Raw genomic sequence first — 22,772 nt, 5'->3', positions numbered from 1 at the left:
GGTTGGAAATAGTCAGCAGCTTCTGTAAGCACTTAACATTCCTGATTTCATTTGTCTTTGATCTCACTTGGACTAATTTTACTCTCTTCTGATCCCTTCCCTTGAAGGGGCTTTTATCTCATTGTCAGGCTTGCTAATTTAGTGTGGTGTTTTGAACCAGACCTCCTCCTACGTTTCCAGAGCCTGGAAGGTATTTTTTCCTTAATCAGGATGTGTTTATGCAGTTCTTTGAACATCTTGGGACAAAAGGGCTGGGGCTTCTTGCAATGCAGAGTCTGCACTCTGGACCCTACTGCTCAACCTCTGTATCTGCAAATGGCTTGTCACCAAAAACTTGCAGCATTTTGGGGCCAAAAGGGCAGGAAGCAGGGCTGGATGATTCTGGACAGGTCAGAGCAGTCTGGTGTCGGGTAGGAACTTCATTTGCCCAGCTGGAGGCCTTCCCACAGGCTGTGTTCAATAACAAACAAGGAGGGGTGGTCACACATGTTTGACCAACCAAGCAGAAGCTTGGATCCAGGTAGGTTTTGACTTTGGGGAAAAGAGACAGTTGGTTTAGGGATATAGAAACATCACCACACGGTTTTGAAAAGCAGCTACTTTTTTTGTGATGGAAAATATGTTCTGTTCTTATTCTGCTACAAGCAGGTTGAGTTGACTTTTTAAGGAATTGAAGTTTGAGAGGCTGATAATTGCTTCTTACTGTGGGAAGCTGCACTGCAGATCCCTTCTCTATTCCTGGCTGTCCCCTTGCACTTCACCTTTGGAAGAGGAGGAGAATTTTCAGCAAAATGCCATTCTAATTGCTGTCTGAAGAAACTACATAATAGGACAGATACACAGGTTCCCCAAGCAATGAACAGGAGCTTCTAAAGATGACAAATGTAAGGAAAGGCAAAGAATGAAGGCTTTACCCAGCCAAGTTTCAGGTCTTTTGGAATAAGCTCTGCACACAGCCTTTGCCCTAGCAGCCCTGGCTCCACAGAGGTGCTGTGTACACACAGGCTGTGTGAGCACCAGTGACAGCAGCAGCTGCTGCAGGGACATCCCTTCAGAGAAGTGTCTGTGTCACTGCTCCTCCGTGGATTCTCCTGAGGGTTCTCCTGACAGAATCTGAGTGTGCCTCCTGTCCTGAGCTCAGCTGAGTTTTCTCCAGCTGTTAACCCTCTCCTGTGCTTGTCCATGTCACCTGCACAGGTATTTGGTGTGCTAAATTTCTCACTACTTCACGCAGTTTTTTGGTACCTGCTGTCTTGCATGAAAGACTTCCAGAGGCAGTGTCTGTCCAGTACATCTGGGGCAGCCTTTCAGCTCCTTGTTCCCCTCCCTCTATCCTTTTGGGGAGCCACTGAGTTCTGTAGCTTGCTGTGATCCTCAAAGGACCGATCTGCCCTAGGAGACATGAATGGGCAGGATTGTCCTACAGCAGGGCACTTGGTGACATTTGCCTGACCTGGACCTGCCAGGGCTGTGTTGGCTGACAAATGCAGGATTTCCATTGTGGTGTGTAGGTGTGTACACACTGGGAGCTCACTGTCTGCTGCTTCTGCCTGTGCTTTCTCCCTGCAGAGTGTGGGATGGCAGCGTGGTGGAAGCATCCATGTGGAAAAACCCTAAATCCAGGTATTTGCTCTGTGGCAGTGGCTGCCCCTTTGTCACAGAGTACAGTGGCTGGCTGTGACATGGGCATCTCTGTATCCTGCTGGAATTCATCTTTGGGGACTGGGAGATTCCCCCTGGATGTCCTGGTGAAGGTGACAGAAGAGGGTCTGTTCTGTCCCATAACAATGACAATCAACAGGCAGGGTTCTTGTGTGGCCTCCTCATCACTGAAGGGACAGAGCTGGCCAGCACCAAGTTCTCAGTGGTCGTTGTACAACTCAGTGATGACAAACCTGACAAGTTCCTGTCCCCATGGGCACTGAATTGGCCACATGTGGGGACAGGGTTAGGCCCTCCCTTCCAAGGGCACCTGCGGTTTCCAGCACATGCCTTGAAACACTTCCATCTCCCTGCATATGTAATTTTGTGTGTCATTGCCCCTAATTGCATGCTTAACACACACTCTTTTAAAGTGCAGCCCTTTTATCAGCAGTAGGTAGTAGCAGGTTTAATAGGGTGTTTGAATTCCTATAAAATTAATCTGTAGCCTTCTGCGATAGGAGACGGGCAGGGAGCCATGTGGTTCATATCCAGTGTTGATAAACTTGTTATAGAGGCAGGAAACATTTCTGATTGGAGCAGTGACAAAATAATTTGGAGCAGAGCCATAAAAAGAGTGGATGGTGATGGTTTGAGCACAGCAGAGATTGAAATTGCTGGTGTGTGGAAGCAGCGCTGCCAGCTAACATTGACTTAGTGTCTCTGGAGAACTCTAACGGCAAATGCATTTTATTAATGGCAATATTCTTTTAGGAAATGCTGAGCATTGTTTCAGAGGTGGAGCCCCCTCGAGTACGTGGGTTTGGAAGTCAGCCAGACCAAGATCTGTTCAGCTGAGCTTGTTGCTGGTCACTGCTCTGGCCTCAGGCTGCAGCAGGGAGGTTGCCTAAGGGCACGTGCTGGGTACTGTCTGCTAACAATTGGAATATCCTTTTCTAGTGGGGAAAATGCATCCATCCATTCTCCCTCTGGATTCACCTATATGGGATAAAATGCTCAGAAACAGCAGGTCATGTTTTTAACCATTCTTTTATTGTCTTTCCTTTGAAATGTGTTTCCCAGAACATGAACATCAGTGGGAGTTGCTGCTTACCCAGCTGCACTTGAGCTCTTACTGCCAGTTAGAGGGGAAGCTGCTCTTACTAAGTTGTGGTCATTGGCATTGGAGTGCCACATGGGGCTTGGATACTTTACTTTGCACTAAATTGTTTTGTGGGTGTTGATCAGCCTTGGAGGAGGCTCTGATGTGCAGGGTGGCAGGTTGGGGCCCTTACTGCATCTTCTGTGTTTGCTCCTACTCTTAGCACCTCTTCACCTTCCTCCAGCTGCTCTCTGCTCGAATCCAGCATGGAAATGAGTGTAGGCAGCAGGGGTGGCTGCTGGGCCCATTGAGAATGACAGAAGTGTGGTGCAGGTTGTACAGCCATAGGGATGGGGCATGGATAATGCAGGAGTCATGGGCTGTGCTGGTCACCCAACAGGGCTCAATTTCACCTGCTACCCCCAGCCATGGCTCCTTTGCTGTGTAAAACTGGGATGTGATTAAATCAAGGAAAGTAACTCCCACTGTAACACTGTTTTTTCTTTGCAGGGAGGCTGTCAGAAGGAGATTCTCTGGAGCTGAGCTGTAGTGCTGGTCCTGCAAAGGTGATACTGGAGCCAAACCAAGTGGTGATTCTGGATTGTAACCTGACTCCTGTTGAGCAAGTGATCAATATCACATGGAAGAAGAATGGGTTTCCATTAGTGGAGCAGGAACATCTCCATGTGCTTCCAAATGGATCGCTCTTCATCTCATCCCAGGCTGTGGCAAAGGACAGTAAATATCCCGAGAGGGCTGGTGCTGAGGGGAATTATTCCTGTGTGTCTCACACCTCCCTAGGGACTGTCACCAGTCAAACAGCTGCAGTCAGGTTTTCAAGTAAGTGTTCTGGGGGTTTTGTTGATTTTCTTTCTTTCCCCTCCTGGTATTTATACAGAAATCTGCTTCCCCAGGAGCTTGAGATGTCTGTGAAATAAAATTGCAATAATGATGTATAGGTAGGATTGTGAATAGTCCACAAATAAGCAGTGGTGTCTTCCTATTTTCCCACTGTCAACATCCTGTGCAACTCTCCAGGTAAGTGCCATTAACTGTGGTTTAAAAACAAGACCCTTCTCTCTCCAGAAGACAATGCTTGTTTTTGCAGAGAACTTCAGAGCCCTGAGTGCAGCCCCTGTGCTTGGAGAGGAGGCTGTGGTGGGGTCTGGCTGTGGCAGCTTGTGAGCTGAATATCTCTTTGTATGGAAGAAGTGAAAGAAAGGGCTCTCCAGAGCAGTTTTTGTTTGTATGAGAAGAACACTCCAAGATCTGAACTGCTGAATCTCTGCACAGAGTTCAACAATAAAATTCCTTTGTATTCAGGCTTGGGTCCAGGGGCTATTTTAAGTGATTGCAAATAAATAGGTGAGGCTAGAAAATAATACAAACACAGTAACACTTCTCTCTAGTACAGTGACTTGTGTAAATGTTCTTGAAAACAGCTGCACAGCACACCATGGGAGTTATGGGGGGTGAAGATGCAGAGGGAATGTCCTGACACCCCCTTTACCCTGGGATGTTTTTAGGCTCTGGTACCCCAGACAGGGGCATCCAGGTGTGGCCAAGTGAGTGTTTCAGTCTGTGAGCACTGTGCTGTGGAAACCAGAACTGCTGGTGAAGCTTTGCCAGATGAGGAGAAAATCTTCAACCTTTGCAACATATCCTCCTTTTCTGCTCAGAAAATGTTAAACATGCAATCAGGGGTCCTGCACACAGGTACTGTTTGGGAGGAGGTGGAAGTCCTGGAGTTGAAAAGCTGTCACTGGTCCAGCTGGATTTATTTGGCTGCTCCTGCCTCAGTCCCAGACAGCCTGGGTTAGGATATATTTATTCCCTTTTAGGGATGACTTATGTTGAAGTGTGTGCTGTGTCTCTTGCCCAGTGGCAATGGGCTGTGTCTCTTTTATGGTCCTGGGTTTATTGTTTGGTGTCTTACAAGTTAGAACAATGGAGACATCTCAAAATGGAGAGGCTGACTTAAATTGCCTTTCTCCCCTCCTGAATTTTTCCAGAGGAGTGTACATGGGTGATGCCTCTCTCCATCCCTTTCTGTGTTTCTCCCAGAAATGGGAAATTTCAGGTGAACTCTTTCCTTGTGTGTACTCATATGTCTCCTTTTATTACCATGTTCACAGGGAAAACTCTGCTTCCAGGGCACACACATGCACCTGACAGAACCATTTCTGAGCAGGGAGCAGCGAGGGAATTGATTCATGAAATGCATCTCTCGCTTCGATTTGTTCCCAGGGTTGGGCAAAAGCACTTGCTCCATTAGCATTCAGCTGGAGCAAGTGAGGATTGTAAAGGCTTGGCTTTTTTCATTTTTCCCTCTGCCACTGAGCACGGTCTATCCAAAACTGGACAGAGTGGATGGGCTTATTCTTTGTGCTGATTCCCCTGGGGCCTGCCAATCAGGATGGGGCAGTAGAAGGAAACCTGTTGAGCAGGTGGGATGTGTTATTCCTGCCATGAGCTTGTCCTTCTGACCTGCAGCTCTTTTCCTTCCCTGGGATGGGGCTCCCTTGCAGGCTGTGGGGCTCTCTGTGCCACTGAGTCTTGCAGTACCAAGTAGGAGCATTGGATGTTCATAGCACCTGCCTTGCTCAGCCCTGCTTTGGTGTTGTTGGTGTCATCTGCTGTGTTTCAGGCTTGTGGGAATCTACTTCTCCCCCTGACAGCCCCAAGAGCAGCTCTGGCACCTCTGTGTAAGGACTTTCCAGAGGAGGGAGGGGATGCTCCAGGCAGCAGTGAGCCCAGAGGCTGGAGGAGGCCTTTCAAAGCAGTCAGGCTGGAGTGGCAGAGGTTGAATGGTGTGTGAAGGCTGTGACAGTGTGATGACTTCCATCCTTCCACCGTGGTCCAGGAGTTGCTTGTTGGCATTTTGCTGGATAAACATATGGCTCACTGCCCAGTGTTCCCTGGCACCCTGTGTGCCACCAAGGGCCCCATGCCATGGTCACCATCCTCACCCCATGGCAAATGGGGAGGAGCAAGGCTGTGAGGGCTCCTGTGTGAGGGTGTCTGTAAATGAGCAGCTGCTCCAGATGATAAATTGGGTTTGCAGGTTTTCCTGAGCCCCACATGCTCCCACATGGAAGTACCAGGAGCGTTATTATAGGTGTGGGAAGGTGTAGCTTTCTACTTGTTAATAACTACATCGATGAAGATTTGTTAAAGCTTTTAATTTAGCTTAAACATTTTGTGCAAGGGAGGTTGTAGAAAATTACAGTAATTGTGACTGTCAGATGAAGACATTTGCTGTGGCTGGAGGCAATGGGCCAGCATGGTGTGGCTGCTGGCAGGGAGCAGGGGAGAGGTTTGGAGTGTTCTGCACCTGGAGGGACAGGCCACAGCAGGAATCAACACACAGAATCTCACATCATCCTCTCTCCACATGGGCTGTATGTCTTCTCTGTGGTGCCCTGCGTGTCTGGGATTTGAGGAACGGCAGACTAGGATTTGTTGCTACTCTAAGGATTTATTTTATAGATTTTACCCTATTTATTTTGTAAATTAGGGGCACAGGTGAGTGAAGGCCAGGGACTGTAGGCAGAGCCACGCTGGGCAGAAAAACTTCCTGCAGATGAATGCACAGGCTCTGGACATCCATGGCTCTAGATGTGGCTTTAGATGCTGTTTAGGGTGGGTGTGGAGCTGGCTCCTGTGGAGGGCAGGAACAGTCCCGTGCTGCCATATGGCCCTGCAGACAGAGCTCTGTGCTGGCTGTGCCTGCACCGTGCCGGGGGGGCCGTGGCAAATTGCTCCCACCACTTTCTGTGCGTGCTCCCCTTCCAGCCCGGCTGGTCAGAGGTGAGTCGTTCAGAGAGGGGTGGCCTGGGTGGTGTCTGTGATCTCACTGGGGGCTGATGTTGCCCCCACCTTGGAAATATCTCCTGATAATTGTAGAAGGTACAAAGAGGACGAGCACGCGGAGAGTCTGAGGGCAAAGCGCTGTGGGAGAGAGCAGCGAGCCCCTTTCAGAAGGCTGAATTCCTTGCATAGACTGCATTTTCTGCCTGGGGTGTAGTGTTGCTGGCTGGCAGCTTTTCCAAGCCCACAGCCTCCTGCACGGATCACGCTGCTGGGAGAGGGGGAGGGTGCTGTGTTTCACCATCCTGCAGTCACCCCTGGGCTCAGGGCTGAAAGCTTTGGCACACACGGCTTGGCTCCAGCTGGGTTTAAGGTGTCAGCGGGGAGGGAGCTGCCTGCCCCACTCCTGCAGGCACAGAGCCGGTGCTTCGGCTGTGGCTGAGGGCAATTTGCTGGAATGCTCTTCACCTTCTCACCTGCAGTGGGTAATTCTTACTGAGTGGCCTATTAAGGTGTTCAGGATAATCAGTGCAATGGGACTGGGAGGTTTTGTGGCTGAGGATGGTTTTGCAAGCTAAACCTTAGCTGAGAAGTTGAAAATAATGTTGAGTATGTGTCCTCTTTGTTTGCCTTTTCCCCTCAAGCATCCCCTATCCCTGCCTCTCTGTGGGAAAACCTCTCACTTTGAGCACTTCTGCAGCAGCCCAGAATTTGTTTGTGGGAGAAGAGCAGTCCCCCAAGGATCCTGTGGCTCCAGGATCCTGTGGCCCCAGGGTGGGCAGTGTGCTGGAGCCTGTCCTGCACTTGCTGTGGCCTGCACACATGCCCATGCAGCGTGTCCAGGTGGCAGGACTTGCTCTCCAGTCCTCTCCTCCCTTGCCTGATTCCTTTTCCTCCCAGCACCAGCTGTTTGCAGCAGAGCTCTGAATCGAACTAGAGGTGCTGTCCTGCCCCATCCATTCCACCCTGGCACTCCTGGGGATGAGAGAAGAGGAGCGCAGGGGATCACACCATGCTCTGGTGTTGGCCCCAAGCTGGTGCAGATGCTTGTGGAGCACTGATGAGCCCAACCAACAACTCTGTGTCTGCCTGATCCTTTCAGGGCTGGCATCCAGGGGTCTTGCTCAGTCTTGCATCAAAGGAACTTTTTCACTTTTCTTGCCTTGATTTAGTGTTACTTTCTGTGCTCAAAAGTTGAAGTTCTCTGTCCTCTCCTTCACAGAGGAGGCTGCAGAATGCTTTCAGAGCTTGCAGAGGTGATTTTTTCCAGCCCATCCCTATCCCCACTGTCCCTAATTTCATGCTGTGAAAAGAATGCTCTGGATCTGCTCAGCCTCTGAAGCCCACCCCAAGAGTTCTGAGATGGCACTAACAGACAAACTGGTTTTGGGCACTGCCAGGGCTGAACCCTCAGCTGTGTGAGCTCTCAGCCTGTGTGGCTTTGCCAGGAGCTGTGACTCCCCTTGGGGAATGTGGCTGTTCCTGTGTGCTGCTCTGGGCCAGAGGGACACTGTGCTCCCTCATCAGGGTCACTGCTTGGTCACACTCCCTGCACATTAATGAGGCTCTGTCAGAGGTGCTTTTCTTGGCCTTTGAAGAGCCAGCCCAGCACAGTGGGGCTGGGTGGAGGTGAAGGGCAGGATTTGGTTCTCAACTGGGAATTTCAACCTTGCAGGACCAGGTCTGGCAGGTGGTAGCCAGGAATAACCAGGACAGGGAGCCCAGGCAGGCTCTGTCACCTTTTGTACACCAAGGTGATGCCACTTAATGACAGCAGAGACACAGGTGACCCTGCGTGAAGTGGAGAAAACAGAAATGCCAACAAATTTCATTTTTCAGAAGGATTCCTACCTCCCATCATGATGTTCATGGGTACATGACCTTCCAGAGCTTCCCAAAATATTCTCATTGACACCTGTAGGATGAGAAGAGAATAATGGCAAAGAGGATTAAGGGTATCTGCTGTCAAGAGTTGTTTTGAAGGTGCCATCCTGAACATGCACTGGAATTTGATGGATTTTCTTTTAAACTCAGATTCAGCAAGTTTTATAAACATGAGCTTAAAAGGTTTTGTAATTTGTAGAATTTACTCTGTGGTAAAGTGGTCTGCAGTGTATATTTGAGAATACTAAAGCAGTTGGCTGAATTAAGGCCTTACATATTAATGTATTTTTCAGCTTTTTCCAGGAAAACATTTTTCATCCCATTTGTATTGAATTGAAAAACTAAATGTGGTGGACAGCTGGTGGGAGAATTTGGTCTGTAGCTGCTGGGGAGAGCAATGAGTTGCTTGAAACATGTGATAACTATTTAAATTAAAGAAAAACACTAATGACAGCTGAGACTATGCCGAGGTTAAAATGGGTCATGCAAAAGCATTTCATTTTCCAAACTGTACATACTTTCTCAAGCTCACACTGCAATAAGGCCTGTATGTGTGTGCATGGATGTTTGTGTGTGTGAGAGATGCAAAGAAAAACTTCAAGTTTGGAGTCCTACAAAATCCAAAGCAATGATGGATGTTCTTGGAAAGCAATGGCAGGACAAGCACATAATTGTGTTGGAGGGCCAGGAGGTCACTTGGGGTCCTTCGAGCACAGTGCTGTGCTTGGTCCAGCATCCAAGTGTGGTTTTTGGCTGAAATTTATGTTTATTGTTCCACATTTGGGGTTTCTGGGCCTTGTGTTTGAGCTCTGTTGGATGGATTTGTCCAGCAGGGTGAGTTTCCCTGCAGAGACAGTTTAACAGAGATGGATAAAGCAGAAGCCAGTTCTGGTGGACAGGAGCACAGGCTTTCTGCCCCCATCCAGGAGCCAGCATGGATATTCAAAAAAACTCCACCTGGCACTGGGATGCCTTCCAGTTATGCTGTTGGTAGGACAGATGCTGACAGCCCTGGGGGATGATTTCTGCTTCAGCATTTTGCTGTGTGCATGGGGTTGGAAGATGAGGCAGCTGTGGATTGTGAGCAATTCCAAACCTTACTGCTTTGTCTCCAAAGCAGTTCAGCCTCTTTACTATGGAAAGACATGTACAGAGAGAGGTGAGCCTTGGACAGCAAACAAGTGTCCTGGCAGGTATGAAATCCATCCTCCTCTTAGCAGGGTGTCTGGATCCCCTTGGCTGCTCCCATCATCTGCTTGAATAGGATGAAGTTGGTTTTTGCAGGTAGGACATGGAGGATCAAAACCCTTACGGGCTCTGCCTCTGCTCTCCAGCACTGCCAGCCTGTGGGCAGTTGTTTTGTGTAACTTGACATCTGCCTTGCTCTTCCTCTTGCCTTGTTTTAATTTCCTGTGGCTGCAGGAATGCTGCAAAGCAAGGGGGAAACGCTCATCTCTGGGGTTGTGGCATTTCCCCTCTGTTTCTCATTCTGTGTCCCTCCCAAATGGAGCAAGTGAACAGACAAGGAAGCAGTTTAGGAAGGTAACTGCTGAAAGTGCCAAATTGTCTGTCTTTCTCTCACACTGCTGTCCTTAAGGGAGAAAATGAGGCAAGAAACGAATTTATACAAATGTGTAATGAAACCTTTCAGTTACTGCTGTTAGGTTTGCTGAGGGTCTGTAGGAGCACAGGAAAGGGAGGAATTACATTTCAGGTTATCTTTAGGAGAGAAGAGCCTTTCTCTTAGCTGATACATGCTAACAGGCTTGCATTTCTCAGCAGAAACCCAGAGTTATTAACTTTCCTTCCCTTCTTTCCCCAGCATTATCGCGCTTTGTCCAGCAGCCGGAGTCACAGACCGTGGAGGAAAATGGCATGGCCAGGTTTGAGTGCCGGATCGAGGGGGTGCCCTCCCCTGTCATCACCTGGGAGAAGGACCATGAAGCTGTCCCAGCAGAACCCAGGTGACTCCCTGATTGCTTTCTTGGGTCAGCTTGGAAAAGAGCAAAGCCAAACCTGATCATTTGGGATGTGGAATCGTTCTATAAAATGGTAGAATGACCAGAGAGGTGACAGACCAGGTCTGGACCTGATAACAAAGTGATGTAAGAGGAGGTAATCAAGGAGCTGAAGAAAAACTGTCCATAAACACCCAAATAAAATGAACTTTGTCCCAAATATTCAAACCACAAAGGAAAAACAACCCTTCACTCTCTACAGCTTCCTGAAAGCTGCTTTTAGTCAGGTGGGGGTTGCTCTCTTTCACCAGGCAGCACTGACAGAACGAGAAGACACAGTCTCAAGCTGTGCCAGGGGAGATACAGGTTGGATAGTAGGAAAAAGTTTTTCACAGAAGGAGTGATAAAATACTGGAATGGTCTGCCCAGGGAGGTGATGGAGTCACATCCTTGGATGTGTTTAAGAAAAGACTGGATGTGGCACTTGGTGCCATGGTCTAGTGGAGATGTTAGGGCATGGCTTGGACTTGATGATCTTGAAGGTCTCTTCCAACCTTGTGATTCTGTGCTAGTTATTACAGTGCAGAACCTGCACCCTGCAAAGGCCTGTGTGTGCCTGGGATGGGGCATGGCAAGGCATGGGCTGCTTTGGCTTGTCCTCTTGTGTGAAGTGACATGGAATTCTTTGGGGGATTGGGGCCTGGGGTGAGGAGTATTGACCTGGGTGTACCCAGCTGGGCTCCATGATGTGGATTTTCCTTGATTTTGGTTGTGGTTTTAATGAGAGGCTTTTTCCTTTGTCTTACTCCCATGTCTAGACACCATCTAGTAAATGAGGCTGAATCTTCTTTTTCTGGAGAAAAAAGGAGAGGCCTGTAGCATAATACTTTTTCCTTTATGAAAGTCAGTTACAGAGGAGGGGATAAACAATTAACTGTCTGTCTGTTAGTCTACAGACATCACTTCTGCAGGGGATCAGTGACTGAATTGTCCTTTAGTTCTTTAAAACACCTTTTCTGTTCTTCAGAAGGAGCTTTTTTCCTCCTGGGGAAGTTAATTCAGGTGGCAGAAAAGGGGAAAAAAAGAGGAGGGTGTTTGGGGGGAAGTTCAGAAATACTTTTGCAGCAGTGACTGTTTCTATAAGAATACCCACTTAAATCCTTGAGTGTGGAGTGTGGCATCTAAAGTTCATAGGAGGCTGTTGCATTGTAATGAGAAGAAAACTAATAAAAAAGGAAGGAAAAAACCAAAAAGGAGGGATTGCAGGGAGAAGTGTGTCACAGATACAATGGCTTTTTAATGAGACAGCTCGATATTGTGAAATTACTTGCTCAGAGATTGCTTTCATCACGGGCAGCCTGAAAATTGTTTTCCTTGTAAAAGCCAGGCCATAATCTCTGCAGATCTTGCTTTTTAAATCATGTTCTAGCTAATATGCTTTTTCAGAAGGATTTGCTTTTTTTGTTGTTGTCTGGTTGTTGTTGGATTTAATATAACCGGCTTTCGAAGGAATTAAGTGAATTCCAGGAAATGTTGGCTGCCAACCAGAGCTCTGTTATCCTCCCTGCATCGTGCCTAAGGATGGTCTCTCAGGCTGCCCTGATTACTGTGGGCTCCCTCCTGTGCACATGTCAGATGAGCCTGTGAAAATGCAACCCTTTGGCTGGGCAGGTGTCAGGGTGATGATTTCATATTCCAGAATAGCAGGGGCTGGGAGGGTGTGCAAAGGGGACTGGAGATACAGCCCTGGGGTAGTGCTGCTACATCAGTGTGATTTAAGAGGGATAGAATAATCATATTAAACTCATGTTACTTTTCCCTTTTCTTGCTTTTCTTTTTTTCCCTTCTCTTTTCTTCCTTTTCTCTCCTCTTTTTTCCTCTTTCCCCTCCATTTTCTTTGTTGTTCTTACCTTTGGGCACTCTTTTCAGCCTTTGCCCCTTAATGCAGGTTCTAGCATGGTGCCACCTCAAAGGTCCTGAAAGCTGAGCTTAAAAAAGTGCTTAAACAACCTAAGGGGTACCAAAGTGCTGATAGGTGTTTTTGGAATACCTTTCCTGTCCTTCTTCAGGACAAAAATCTAAATTCCATACGTGAATAAGGCACAGATTGTTTTGCAGTTCTGGCTCTGAAATATATTGAATAAACACAGTCTTAAATCTGCAGCAGCTGCTGAAAGGTGGCTCACAGGATTTCTCTAGATTGCAGTTGCTTTGGGATGTGTGCAACATCTCTTGGCTTAATCTCTGGTTGAGGTGCTGGCTGGGTTTCACATCAGGCTCCAAATTGCTGTTTATTTTCTCTAGAGCCAAGATGAGCACTTGCTGGGAACTGGAGGTCTTTGAAGGTCTGCACATCAAATCATAACCTACAGACCACATACTCTGCAATCACAGTATATTTTTCCACATTTTGGCTAAGTGAGGGTTTTATCTGTGTGTAGAGTTTATTTCTGTGCTGTGTCAGGAATGCCTTGATGTGGCTCACATTCATGTGCAGGACTCTGGAGCTGTGAGCAAAAGGGCTTCCAAAAGCCTGGCAACAGAGCTGCAGGTTCCTCATTGTGCTCAGGACTGGTGCTTTGGGCTGTCCTAGGCACCTTCAAAAGGCTGAAGGGAGGGTGTGCTGGCAGTTTACTGGGGAGAAGGTAAGAAAGGGAATGGGGGTTAATGCCAGGATATTCTCTGAGCAGTGGGGTTGCAGTGTTTGGACACGAGGCAGTGGTGCTTGATTTCAGTTTGTGAGCACTACCCTGGTGAGCAGCCCTGAGCCCCTCTGTGCTGTCAGGGAGGGGAAGAGCTCTGTGTGTGTGCCCTGCTGTTCTTGTTGCCTTTAGGGCTGTGGTAGCTGACCCTGCTCTGAGTGTGCTGTCCTTCAGTGTAATCCAGGTTTTCACCCCCATCCAGGCAAGCTTCTCTGAGATCCTGACACTGCAGCATCAACAGCAAGTCCTGGGACTGCCAAAGTTCTAGTGTTTCTGTTACTTCCAGGGCCTTTATCTGTCTGTCCTTTAGTTTTTGTTTCCTGCTTAATCCTTGGTGAAGGTGAGCAGACAGAAAGATTTGCCCTTTGTGTGGAAGAAAAGCTCTGACAACTGTCTGCTCTGAGTCATCAGGCAAATTTCCTTGCAGGGAGCCCGGGGATGGAGCAAATGCCCTTGCAGGCTGCCTGAAGGCTTCTAGTTCAGGGCTACTGGGACCCTGAAGAGCTGGAGGCTTTGTGAGCAGCTGGGAAAAATGGTGGCTAGAGAAATCCTGCTTTTCTTCCCTCCTTGCTTCCCAGCAGAGCAATCCACACTGCTGCCATGTTTTCCCAACAGAATGCACTGCACTGAGCAGATCTCTACCACTGGTGCTGAAGGGATTGTCTTGAGCTCTTTTGCTGAAGTTTCCCCATTCCATCCCCTTGTTTCCATCTCCTGCTCTCTTTAGAGACACAGTGGCTTGTTTTGTGCCCTCAAGAGAAGCTGGGTCCTGAGTGCCCTGGTCTAGTGGCCCTGCTCTGAGAGAAGAAAGGCCACAGACCAGAGGTCTCTTCCAGCCTCAGTGAATCTGTGATACATCACTGAAGTGTCTTTTTGTGGCTGGGAGATGCCTTGCCTGGTGTTTGAAATATGTTGATATTAATTACAGACTCAAATAGCAGATGCACGACAAAAATAAATATTATCGCAGTGGGAGGCTTTCCCTCCACGGAGCTGAGAGGATGCAAATATTTGTCATCTTTCTCCTGGGTCCTGATGAGGCATCCTGATGAGGGCTTTTGGGTATCACCTCCTATGAGGTCTTTTGGAGCTTGATCCTGGGCAAAATGTCTTTGTAAGTAGCAGAACGTGGCTGTAGGGATGTAAGGCATTGCGTTTGTGTACGTGGGAAGATTCAGCCAGTTTCTGTCCATGAATCAGGCTGTAGGATTGTTTCAGTGCACACTGAATGGTCACTGGAGAAGCTCTGGGAGCTCTTCTTCATCAGCTGTGAAGAGGAGAAGACATGATGAGTTCACCTGCACTAGCTGAAGTCCAGGATTGATGCAAGACTGACAGCAGGGATATTTGTCTTTGGGACAGACGGCTTAGGGCATGGGAGGTGTTTCCATGAGTGCAGATTTAGGATAAATGTCTGCAGGAGCAGGTGTGCTGTTGGTGACCATGGCTTGAATGCAGGATGAGTAACCTGTTAAGGTTTCCTGGCTCCATGATCCTTGCTCATGGCACTCCAGCTGTCTCAGCACCTGGAGAACCACAGTTTGACTTCCTGCGATCTTTGTGGATGGCAGGACTGGCGTTCATGGTTATAACTTGTCTTTGTGCTGTTCCTGTGGAATAGCTGCTATCCCTCCCCTTAGCAATTGCCTTTGAATGTGTCCTTTTCATAATGAAGACTGATAACCCAGAGCTGCCTGTCAAACCTCGGCAGCTCTGTTTATAGAGACTCGCAATTAAAAATGGATCTCATATATAATTAAAAAAGATCACGTAGGCTTTGCGCCTTGCATTCAAGAATAAAGAGGCTGCCATCTAGGAATCCAGGCAGAAAATGGAGATGCTGACAGCCTGCTCCTACTTTTATGCTAATTGCTAATCATCTGCTTTGTTCAGTGTAATGCAGCAAGGATTGTGTTCATGTTGTGAGCAGTGTGGCCATTTCACTCTGTGCAAGTCTTTCCCTGTAGTATCCCATGGGCAAATCAGGGGATGCTGAAGGCCCAGCTGTGAGTTTGTCACCCTGGGAAAGCCTGAAACTTGTGGAAGAAGGAAAGGACTCACTACAGCCCAGAAATGGTGCAGGTTCAGGTGGCTGTGTCGTGGCTGCTTTGGCCCATGGAGGTGCAGTTGTGTATCAATTGGTCCCTTTTCATGTACTTGAGGTGCAGCAAGAAAAAGATGATGTTCAGACTTCTTTGCAGTGTGTTTTTTGTCTGACAACCAAACCTTTGTAAAAAGCAAGTGCTGAAAATGGCTGTAGCGTGTGCTCAAGCTTGGGGACATCTACCAATGTGTATGTAGAAATGTGAGTGTATGGAGTTGGTTTGCACTGTGTCAGTAAAGTCCTGTTAGTCTGGTCTCCCAGAAGCAGCTTTTGCATTTGGAAGGCTCTGAGGTGATAGATAGGTCTGTACCTGCAGCTTTTTGAGAGCCATGGGTTGGGTTGCTCAGGGGTTCCCTGATCCCATTTTGCTGTCATTACCACGACCTGCACATGAGAGGTTTTCCAGAAAAAAGGGAGGGATAAGAGGGTTGTGGAGTGATGAGTATCTGAGGTAAGGCATAGCCTGTCTCACACTCTTCCTTTTGGTCACTCAGGTTTATAACTCTTCCCAATGGTGTCCTCCAAATCGTGGATGTGCAGGAGAGCGATGCCGGGATTTACCACTGCGTGGCAACCAACGCCGCCCGCAAGCGCTACAGCAACGATGCCACCCTCAGCGTGGTGAAAGGTGAGCTGCTGCCAGGGCCAGGTCTGCCAGGGAGTCATTGTGTGAGGGGGGAGCTGGGCTCAGGTATCAGTGACCACCTCCCCTCCTGGTGTGGCTCTGTGCATGGCCAGCTTTGGTTAAAACTTGCAGAGGAGGCATTTCGTGAAAGGTTTGTCTTTGCTGTGATGGGATAAGGAGACTGTCTTGGGACAATTCCTTTGTGCTCTGGGGTGGTTAGAAGAGAGGAGGCAGCCCATTTGCTCTTTGGAGAGGGCAGCATTTTTGGTGATGTTCTCTGCAGTGGCCTTGGATGGCAGAAGAAGCAAGGGCTGGCATGGACAGATGAAGCAAGAGGAATAGTTGGAGGCTGGAGTAGCTGGCAGGGCTGTGTCTGCCCAGCACAGTCCAGAGGAGGCTGAGCACAGTAAAATCCAGCTTGTGTTCTGTGTCCATATTGCTGGTGCTCTGCTGAGCTCCAAGATGTGTGTGTGGTATTTGGGAACAGCCCCAGCTGGGATTTCTCCTGGTGATTCAGGCTTTTGGAGCAAGGCTTTGGGTGTGAGCTGTCCTTCACCTCCCAGTCTGGGCCTCAGCCTCTGAGTGCATTTTCCTTTGTAAGCCAAGAGTGCAGCGGGCAAGTCTGGACATGAGGACATAGCTGAGAGCATGAGTGCAGTGGGGGTCTCCAGGCTCCAGCATCCTTCCCAGCAGGCCTGGCTGCCTCCCCAGCTTTGTATCATCCCTGTCCTGCAAGTGGACACGTTCCCCAGGGCTGGCTGAGCTGTCCCTTCTCTCAGGACAGTGCCCCTGCCACGTCTGTCTCCTGTTTGTGCCGACCCTGGTGTGTCTTGCAGGCAGCTTTAACCTTGAAATCCTTCCCAGCCCCTTTTGTCTTTGTTCAGGATTGGGTTGCTTGGCATTCTGCTCCCAGAATGTATTTTCCCAGCGATGGCTTTGCTGTTCATCCATCAGCAGGGAGTGTAATTAACTGTGGAGCCTGAGAACACACCTCTGATCAATGGATTGTGTCGTGGAGGTAATCTGGGTGGAATCTGCAGAGAATTTGTGAGTGGTTGAATGCTCTGTATCTAATTGCCAGCCCCTGCCAGATCCTCTGTGTGTTTAATGAAGCACAGAGCTGAGGGGAGCATTTCCAATGGGCAGTTCCACGCTCCAGAGACAGCTCCTGTGCTGGCTCTGCTGTGCTATTGATAACTAATATCGATCAAGCTGCAAAGGTGAATTTGATGTCCTTGGCATCATAACTCATTCTGCATAATTGCATCTTGTAGCTCTGCAATGTTTAATCTGCTTTGCAAATGGAGGCAATGGAAGAGGTTAAATGGGAAGCGTTCCTTCTGGAGCACCAGCCGGCCTGAGCAGATTTCTGCCTGGAGTTCTCACCCAAATCTCTCTTCTGCAGCACCACACCACCCGCTGGCTGCTAAAACAAATATGTGAGGTTGAGTTTTTCACCAGATTGAGCTGATAGTGATGAAAAACATGCCTGTTAAATCTCTGGGGTTTTTTATAATTGGGGAGAAGTATCTCTGAGACAGATGGGAAACTGCAGTGACCTGTGCAGGCTGTAAACTCCTCCATGAGTGACTGGCATGGTATTGATCCTTTTTTGTTTCGGTGCTTCACCATCAGAGCACATTTTTGGATGCTTGCACTGGCTTGAGAAGTCTTTTCCTCCCTGTTCAGAAGCAGCTGATAATAGTTGGAGTGAACTAGTCAGGCAAAATCCTTTCCTGACTGTGAAAAACAAAACCAAACTAAACCAAAACAAAGAATTCCGGGGGAAAAAAACAAAATAAACTCAAAAATGGACAAGAAAAGAACAATAGATTGAAATACAGCTATTTAGTGTTGCTTATTTGGAAATTTCAGGGACCAAACTCCTATGTGTCTGCAGACAGGGGCAGCTAAACTGCTTCTTCCCTCCCTGCTCCTGGCTAGGGACTCCTTTATGCCAAGAAAAGGTGACAGTCCCTTTCAGTCCCACTGCACTGCCAGGGCCCCAGAAAAGGTTTGTGCAGTGGGACCTGGTGTTTCCTCACCTGCTGTCCCACTGGCAGTGCTGTGTTATGATGCTGGAGGCTGTGCCCCTGGCAGATTTTGGGGTTTTGTGGTGGCAATGCAAATGCTTCCAAGGATCAGGCCTGGGAACTTTTTGTATTCGTGCCTCTGCCTTCCAGCCAGAAGGATTTGAATGGGCTGTGCATGGCAGAAGAATGTTTCCTTATAACTCTTCTGCCCATTTGTCCTGTTCTTCCCCCCTCCCTCCCTGTTCCTTATATGATGGCTGGGAATTGTCCCATCGTCCTTACTAAAAGCCTTTTCCCAGTAAAAACAACATTAACAATTACCATGGCCCCTAAAAACCCCAGAAGTGTTTCCCTGGGCAGTGTGACTTCCCTGTCCTGGGGGGAGTTGGGGCTGTGCTGTGTGTCTGGCTGAGCACATGCTGCCTGTCCCCAGGCAGGGCAGGGCTGCAGATGTTTCGGCTGTGCAGACTTCATGGTGCAAATTTCCAGACCTTCCCTGGGGAAGCGGCATTTGGAGCTGGAAGGGAAGAGAGCAGACAGGACAGCAGGATACAGTCACACAGCCCTGAAACAGAGCCCTGAAACAGAGCCTGCTGCTGAGACAGGGAGGGATTGGATTTTCCCCTTGGATCTGCACTGCTCCCCAGCGGACAGAGTCCCAAACACATCTGGCAGCTCTGTCCCTTCACCCCTCACCTGGACAGGTGATGAATGAACACTGGGGCTCTCTCTGCCAAAAAGGGCATTAGGAGCTGGCTGTGGGATGCTTTCCCAGGCTCCTTGGGGTCAGCTGTGTCTTGTTTCTTGTAGCTCCTGTTTCTGGAAGCAGGCTCTGGAGCCCTACTCTGAACTTGCAGATAAAGAACTAATTCCCTGTGTGTCCTGGGTGTGTTCCCAGGTTCTTGACATACACACAGAGGTGTTGTCATGCTTCATAAAGCAGCTCTCAGAGTAGAGTAGCAGAAGGGCTTGGGGAGCATGATATGTGGTCTCAGCAGGTCACTTTGCTTTCCCTCCATGTCCTGCACACACCTGCTCTCTGTGTGTTTTCATGAGAGTAGGGACTCCCTCTTGCTGTGTGTTTGCCCCACAACTGGCATAATGTAGCACAAATAACACTCAAAAGCTGTGCTGCTGCAAGAACAGTAAACTTTTACAAAGATTTGAGCGATTCTGTTTTTAAATGTCACAAGGAGTGTGCCTCCCCTAATTTCCATTGCATCTTCCCCACTGAATGAATGCTGGGATCTCTCTTCTCTACAGCTAACCCAAATCTCACTTCCCTGCAACTCATCCTATTAGTTTTAGTTGCAAAGCATTGGGAATCTTGAATAAATTGTTATTCCTCCTTACTTTTTAATCCTTTTGAGTATGTATAAGCAGTGTGGTGTCCCCCAGGTGATGTAAAGAAAGTTAAAAACCTTGGCAATTTTAGAATAGAATAGTTTTCTCACACTGGAGTGGTAGAAACAAGTTTGAAATCCTGACCCCAGAGCTCCTTCATGTAGATCTCAGTGTTTGTGTCTTTATATTTATTGGTTATTGCAGAAGGGTTGTCAAAGTGTGGTGTTGGGAGCCAGGACTCCTGGCTTGTCTCTCCCTCTCTGTTGTTGGGCTGCAGAGGAGAATCAGTTCCTCAATGTTTGAATTTCTGTAAATAGGGATAATGTAATAAATAACCTTGGAGTTGCCCTTTTGGAAGGGATGGGTCAGTGTGGAGAGTGATTATGGAGGGCATTTAGGGGCACATAGAGAGAGAGGTGTGGACATGTATGTCAGTGTGGGTGTGGGATTTCCCCTCCTCCTGCCCTCTGTACCCTGTTCCTGCTCTGTACATGTGGGGTGCCCATGACTGCTGTGACACGTGTGGGAAAAACCTTTGCCTCAAACCACACTGTCAGGAATCAGAATCTCCCTGTGCTGCAATAATGCAGGAATTGGAGAACAGAGCAGGGTGATGGGTGGAGGTCTGGGCTGAGTGAGCCATGGAGGAGTCTCCCAGCAGCTGAGCACATCCCCCCGAGCTGGGATTTAGTGCCGTGTTATTAGAGATGACACTGTGAGATTGCCGTTGGCAGAACATCATTTACACTGACAGTTGTAGCAGCTTGCTGCAGCAGTGTCCCAGGAAATGGATTTTTCAGCCAAATATTTGTATGAATGTGATAACAGGGACAGAGCTGGGAGGCAGCTGAAGCACCTTCACGTTTTTTGTTCTTTTGGTGTTTGTGTTGCAGTGCCTTGCAGGTACCAACACAGAGCCTGGGATGGGGTGGTTCCTGCTCCAAAGGGGTGTAGGAAAATACAGCTCTTGACTGGGATGAGCTTTAGGGATGGAGGGGAAGGTGGTGATGAAGTGAGCAGCACTCACAGTTGGCCACCACCTCGCAGAAACAGACGTGCTGTTACCACAAGTGGATTTTCAGTCCCTGCATGTGCGAATGACGTGCTGGATGATGGCTTGGCACCCAGCCCGAGCCCTGGCCACGTGCTCTGCCCCCCTCACAGCTTCCAGCACAGGTACTGGGCAGCCAGGGGGCAGGGAAGTTTGGATTTGGGTCAGTGCTGCCCTGGGCTGACCACCCTGACCACAGCTGGGCATTGATCCTGTGTGTGCTGCCACTGACAGTGAAGGGCAGCATTGACCAGAGTGGAGGGATGGTCCCACCTGGATTGGGGTGGTTTTCCTCCAGCAGGAGCCCATTGCAGGGGCAGCAGGGCCCTGTGTGGTTGTGGGGGCAGAGCTATCCACAGGTGTGTGTGGGCATGGCACACTTCTGGGAGGCATGAGTTGTGGGAATGTGTAGGGAGAGAAGGTGTGAGGTGGGGTAACACAGTTGCATTTTTGCTGTGAGTTGTTGGCACAGCCAAGAAGTGATGCATCACCTCTGGAGAAGGAGACATCCCTATTCCAGCCTGCAATTGCCATGTTCCTGTTCCTTGTGCCTTGTGTGCAGGACACAGAACTGTCACTTTTTCCTCTCTCCTTTTAGCATCCCATTTTTCTTTGCCCTCTGATCTCTCACTTCTCTAGCAGTTAAGCAGGGAACTGCTCTGTACCAAAAGCTCAGCCAAGAGGACTCTGTTTACGAGTGTTTCTCAGCTCTGGTTTCCTGGGGAGCAGGTATCTGAAGCTGTTTGCATAATGCATCTGATGGATTCTGTAATGCTGTTGCTCCTGCCTGTGGCAGAAGGTGCTAAGCAAGCCATGGCAAGTGTGAATTCAGAGGATGGCAAGATCAAGTAGGTATGCAACATTTCTTGCTTAATAAATAGATCTTTAAAGCCAGAAGTGACTTTCTGTCGAACAAGCTGTAAACTTTAACTCCATCTCCCTTTACTGAGCCTGTCACTGCTGGTGGGTTTCAAGCATGCATGGAACAGGATTGAGCCCATAGATATTGGGTGAAACTTATGAAAGGCTGGTGCAGATGTGTGTCAGGCACCCATCCAGCCACACAGCTCTGCTTGGCTGGGGTTCCTGCAGGGCCAAGATGCTTCACACCCTTCACATCGCCGAGGGAAAGCTGCTCATAGCTCCAGTGTCAGCAGCCTGCTCTGGGAGCCCAAGGGGAGCTCCAGCTCAGCTGTCTGTGAAGTTCTGTGGGGCTATGACATGCCACACTCCTGACAGCTCCAGCAGCCCGCAGTGACAGAGGGTTTGATACAAAATGCAGAGCCCTCACCTCCCATTAAGCACAACAGCTAAGCCCGGGGATGGCACTGAAGTGAGTGGCAACAGAGGTGTCAAGGATAATAGAGCAGAACAAGGGATGTACAGCTGGGAATAGGTGAGCTGTTTCCAGGTCCTAAGGGGAAACTGGTCTAATCCACATGCAGTGGTAGCTGTGCATGATGTTCAGAGCTGTCAGATGTGGCCAGGCTCATGTGTTACTCTGCCTCCAGCCCCTGAAGATGAGTGATGTCTGGATTCAGGCGTGGTTTGTGGTCCTCTGGTGTTCTCTGCATGCATCTCTCACCAATTCACGTCTGATGCATTTTTGAGGCTTCCTGAAATAACAGCTGGTGTTTTGTAAGGCTCAGACTGAAGCAGGGTTTAAGCAGTAGGCCCAGAGTCCCTTGGTGGTGCTGCAATCCTGTGGAGCATCAGCACATCTGCACTGCAGAGATCACACCTAGCCTGTCCTGGAGGGTGTGTGGGACAGGTTATGCCTGCATGGGGAGGCTGGAAGGGAGCTAGGAATTGAGACCATAATTAGGTCAGCAGCTTGCAGTGGACTGCAGGGCAGGAAGGTTGATGTGGCTGGGCTCCTGATGACACTAGTTAATTATTAATCATTGGTGTTACAGCTGTGCCTCAGCAGCTCTCTGAGGTCGAGGGCTGGTGGTGCCCTCCAGCACTGACAGCATCCAGCAGCTGGAGTGAGGATGTTGGAAGTGTCTGGAGCATAGCAAAGCTCATGGTGGTGTCTAATCCCATTGCTTTTAACACGGGACAGACATGTCCCTGTCTCCAGGACCCACCAGTACCTACAGGGGTGCTGAGAAACAGGAATGGGAGGAGTGGGCCTGGATCTCAGGGGAGGCTGAGTCAGGAGCAGAGCTGGGCTGCTCCCAGCCCTCACTTGGATATCTTGGATGCCAGGGATGGCTCAGAACACAGCTGGGAGTTTGCCTGCTGTATCAGAGCTGTTCTTGCCCAGCTCTGTTTCTGGTGCAGCCAGGGGGCAATGCCAAGTGGATTGTGGACAAGAATGAAGAGCAGGAAGAGAGAGGAAGGATGTGATAAGGAGGGGCAGGTGGTGTCACCAAACACTGTCTTAGTGCACAGCCCTCGATCGGGGTTCTCTGTGGCACCCAGCAGTGTCCAGCTAAAGGGCTTTGACAGAATCTGTGAATATCAGTGATGGTTTTCCCCCATGGAAAACCAGCTTTTCTTCCAGACTTTTCCT

General features: G+C 49.0%; 1 protein-coding gene across 3 annotated transcripts in view; it reads left to right on the top strand.

Moving 5' to 3' along the window:
* Positions 1-22,772, top strand: part of LOC117002114 (immunoglobulin superfamily DCC subclass member 4-like) — an 87,250-nt gene that overhangs the window by 26,348 nt on the left and 38,130 nt on the right. For all 3 annotated transcript variants that reach the window (XM_033070940.1, XM_033070939.1, XM_033070938.1), the window contains exons 2-4: positions 3,254-3,583; positions 10,260-10,401; positions 15,696-15,829. In XM_033070940.1, coding sequence (XP_032926831.1) covers positions 3,254-3,583; positions 10,260-10,401; positions 15,696-15,829 — 606 coding nt within the window. The remainder of the gene's footprint in view (positions 1-3,253; positions 3,584-10,259; positions 10,402-15,695; positions 15,830-22,772) is intronic.

Source organism: Catharus ustulatus, chromosome 12 (assembly GCF_009819885.2).
Source record: "Catharus ustulatus isolate bCatUst1 chromosome 12, bCatUst1.pri.v2, whole genome shotgun sequence".
In the NCBI taxonomy this organism is placed as follows: Eukaryota; Metazoa; Chordata; class Aves; order Passeriformes; family Turdidae; genus Catharus; species Catharus ustulatus.
The sequence above is the reverse complement of the archived record's forward strand: the minus strand, read 5'-3'. Positions and strand labels throughout refer to the sequence as shown.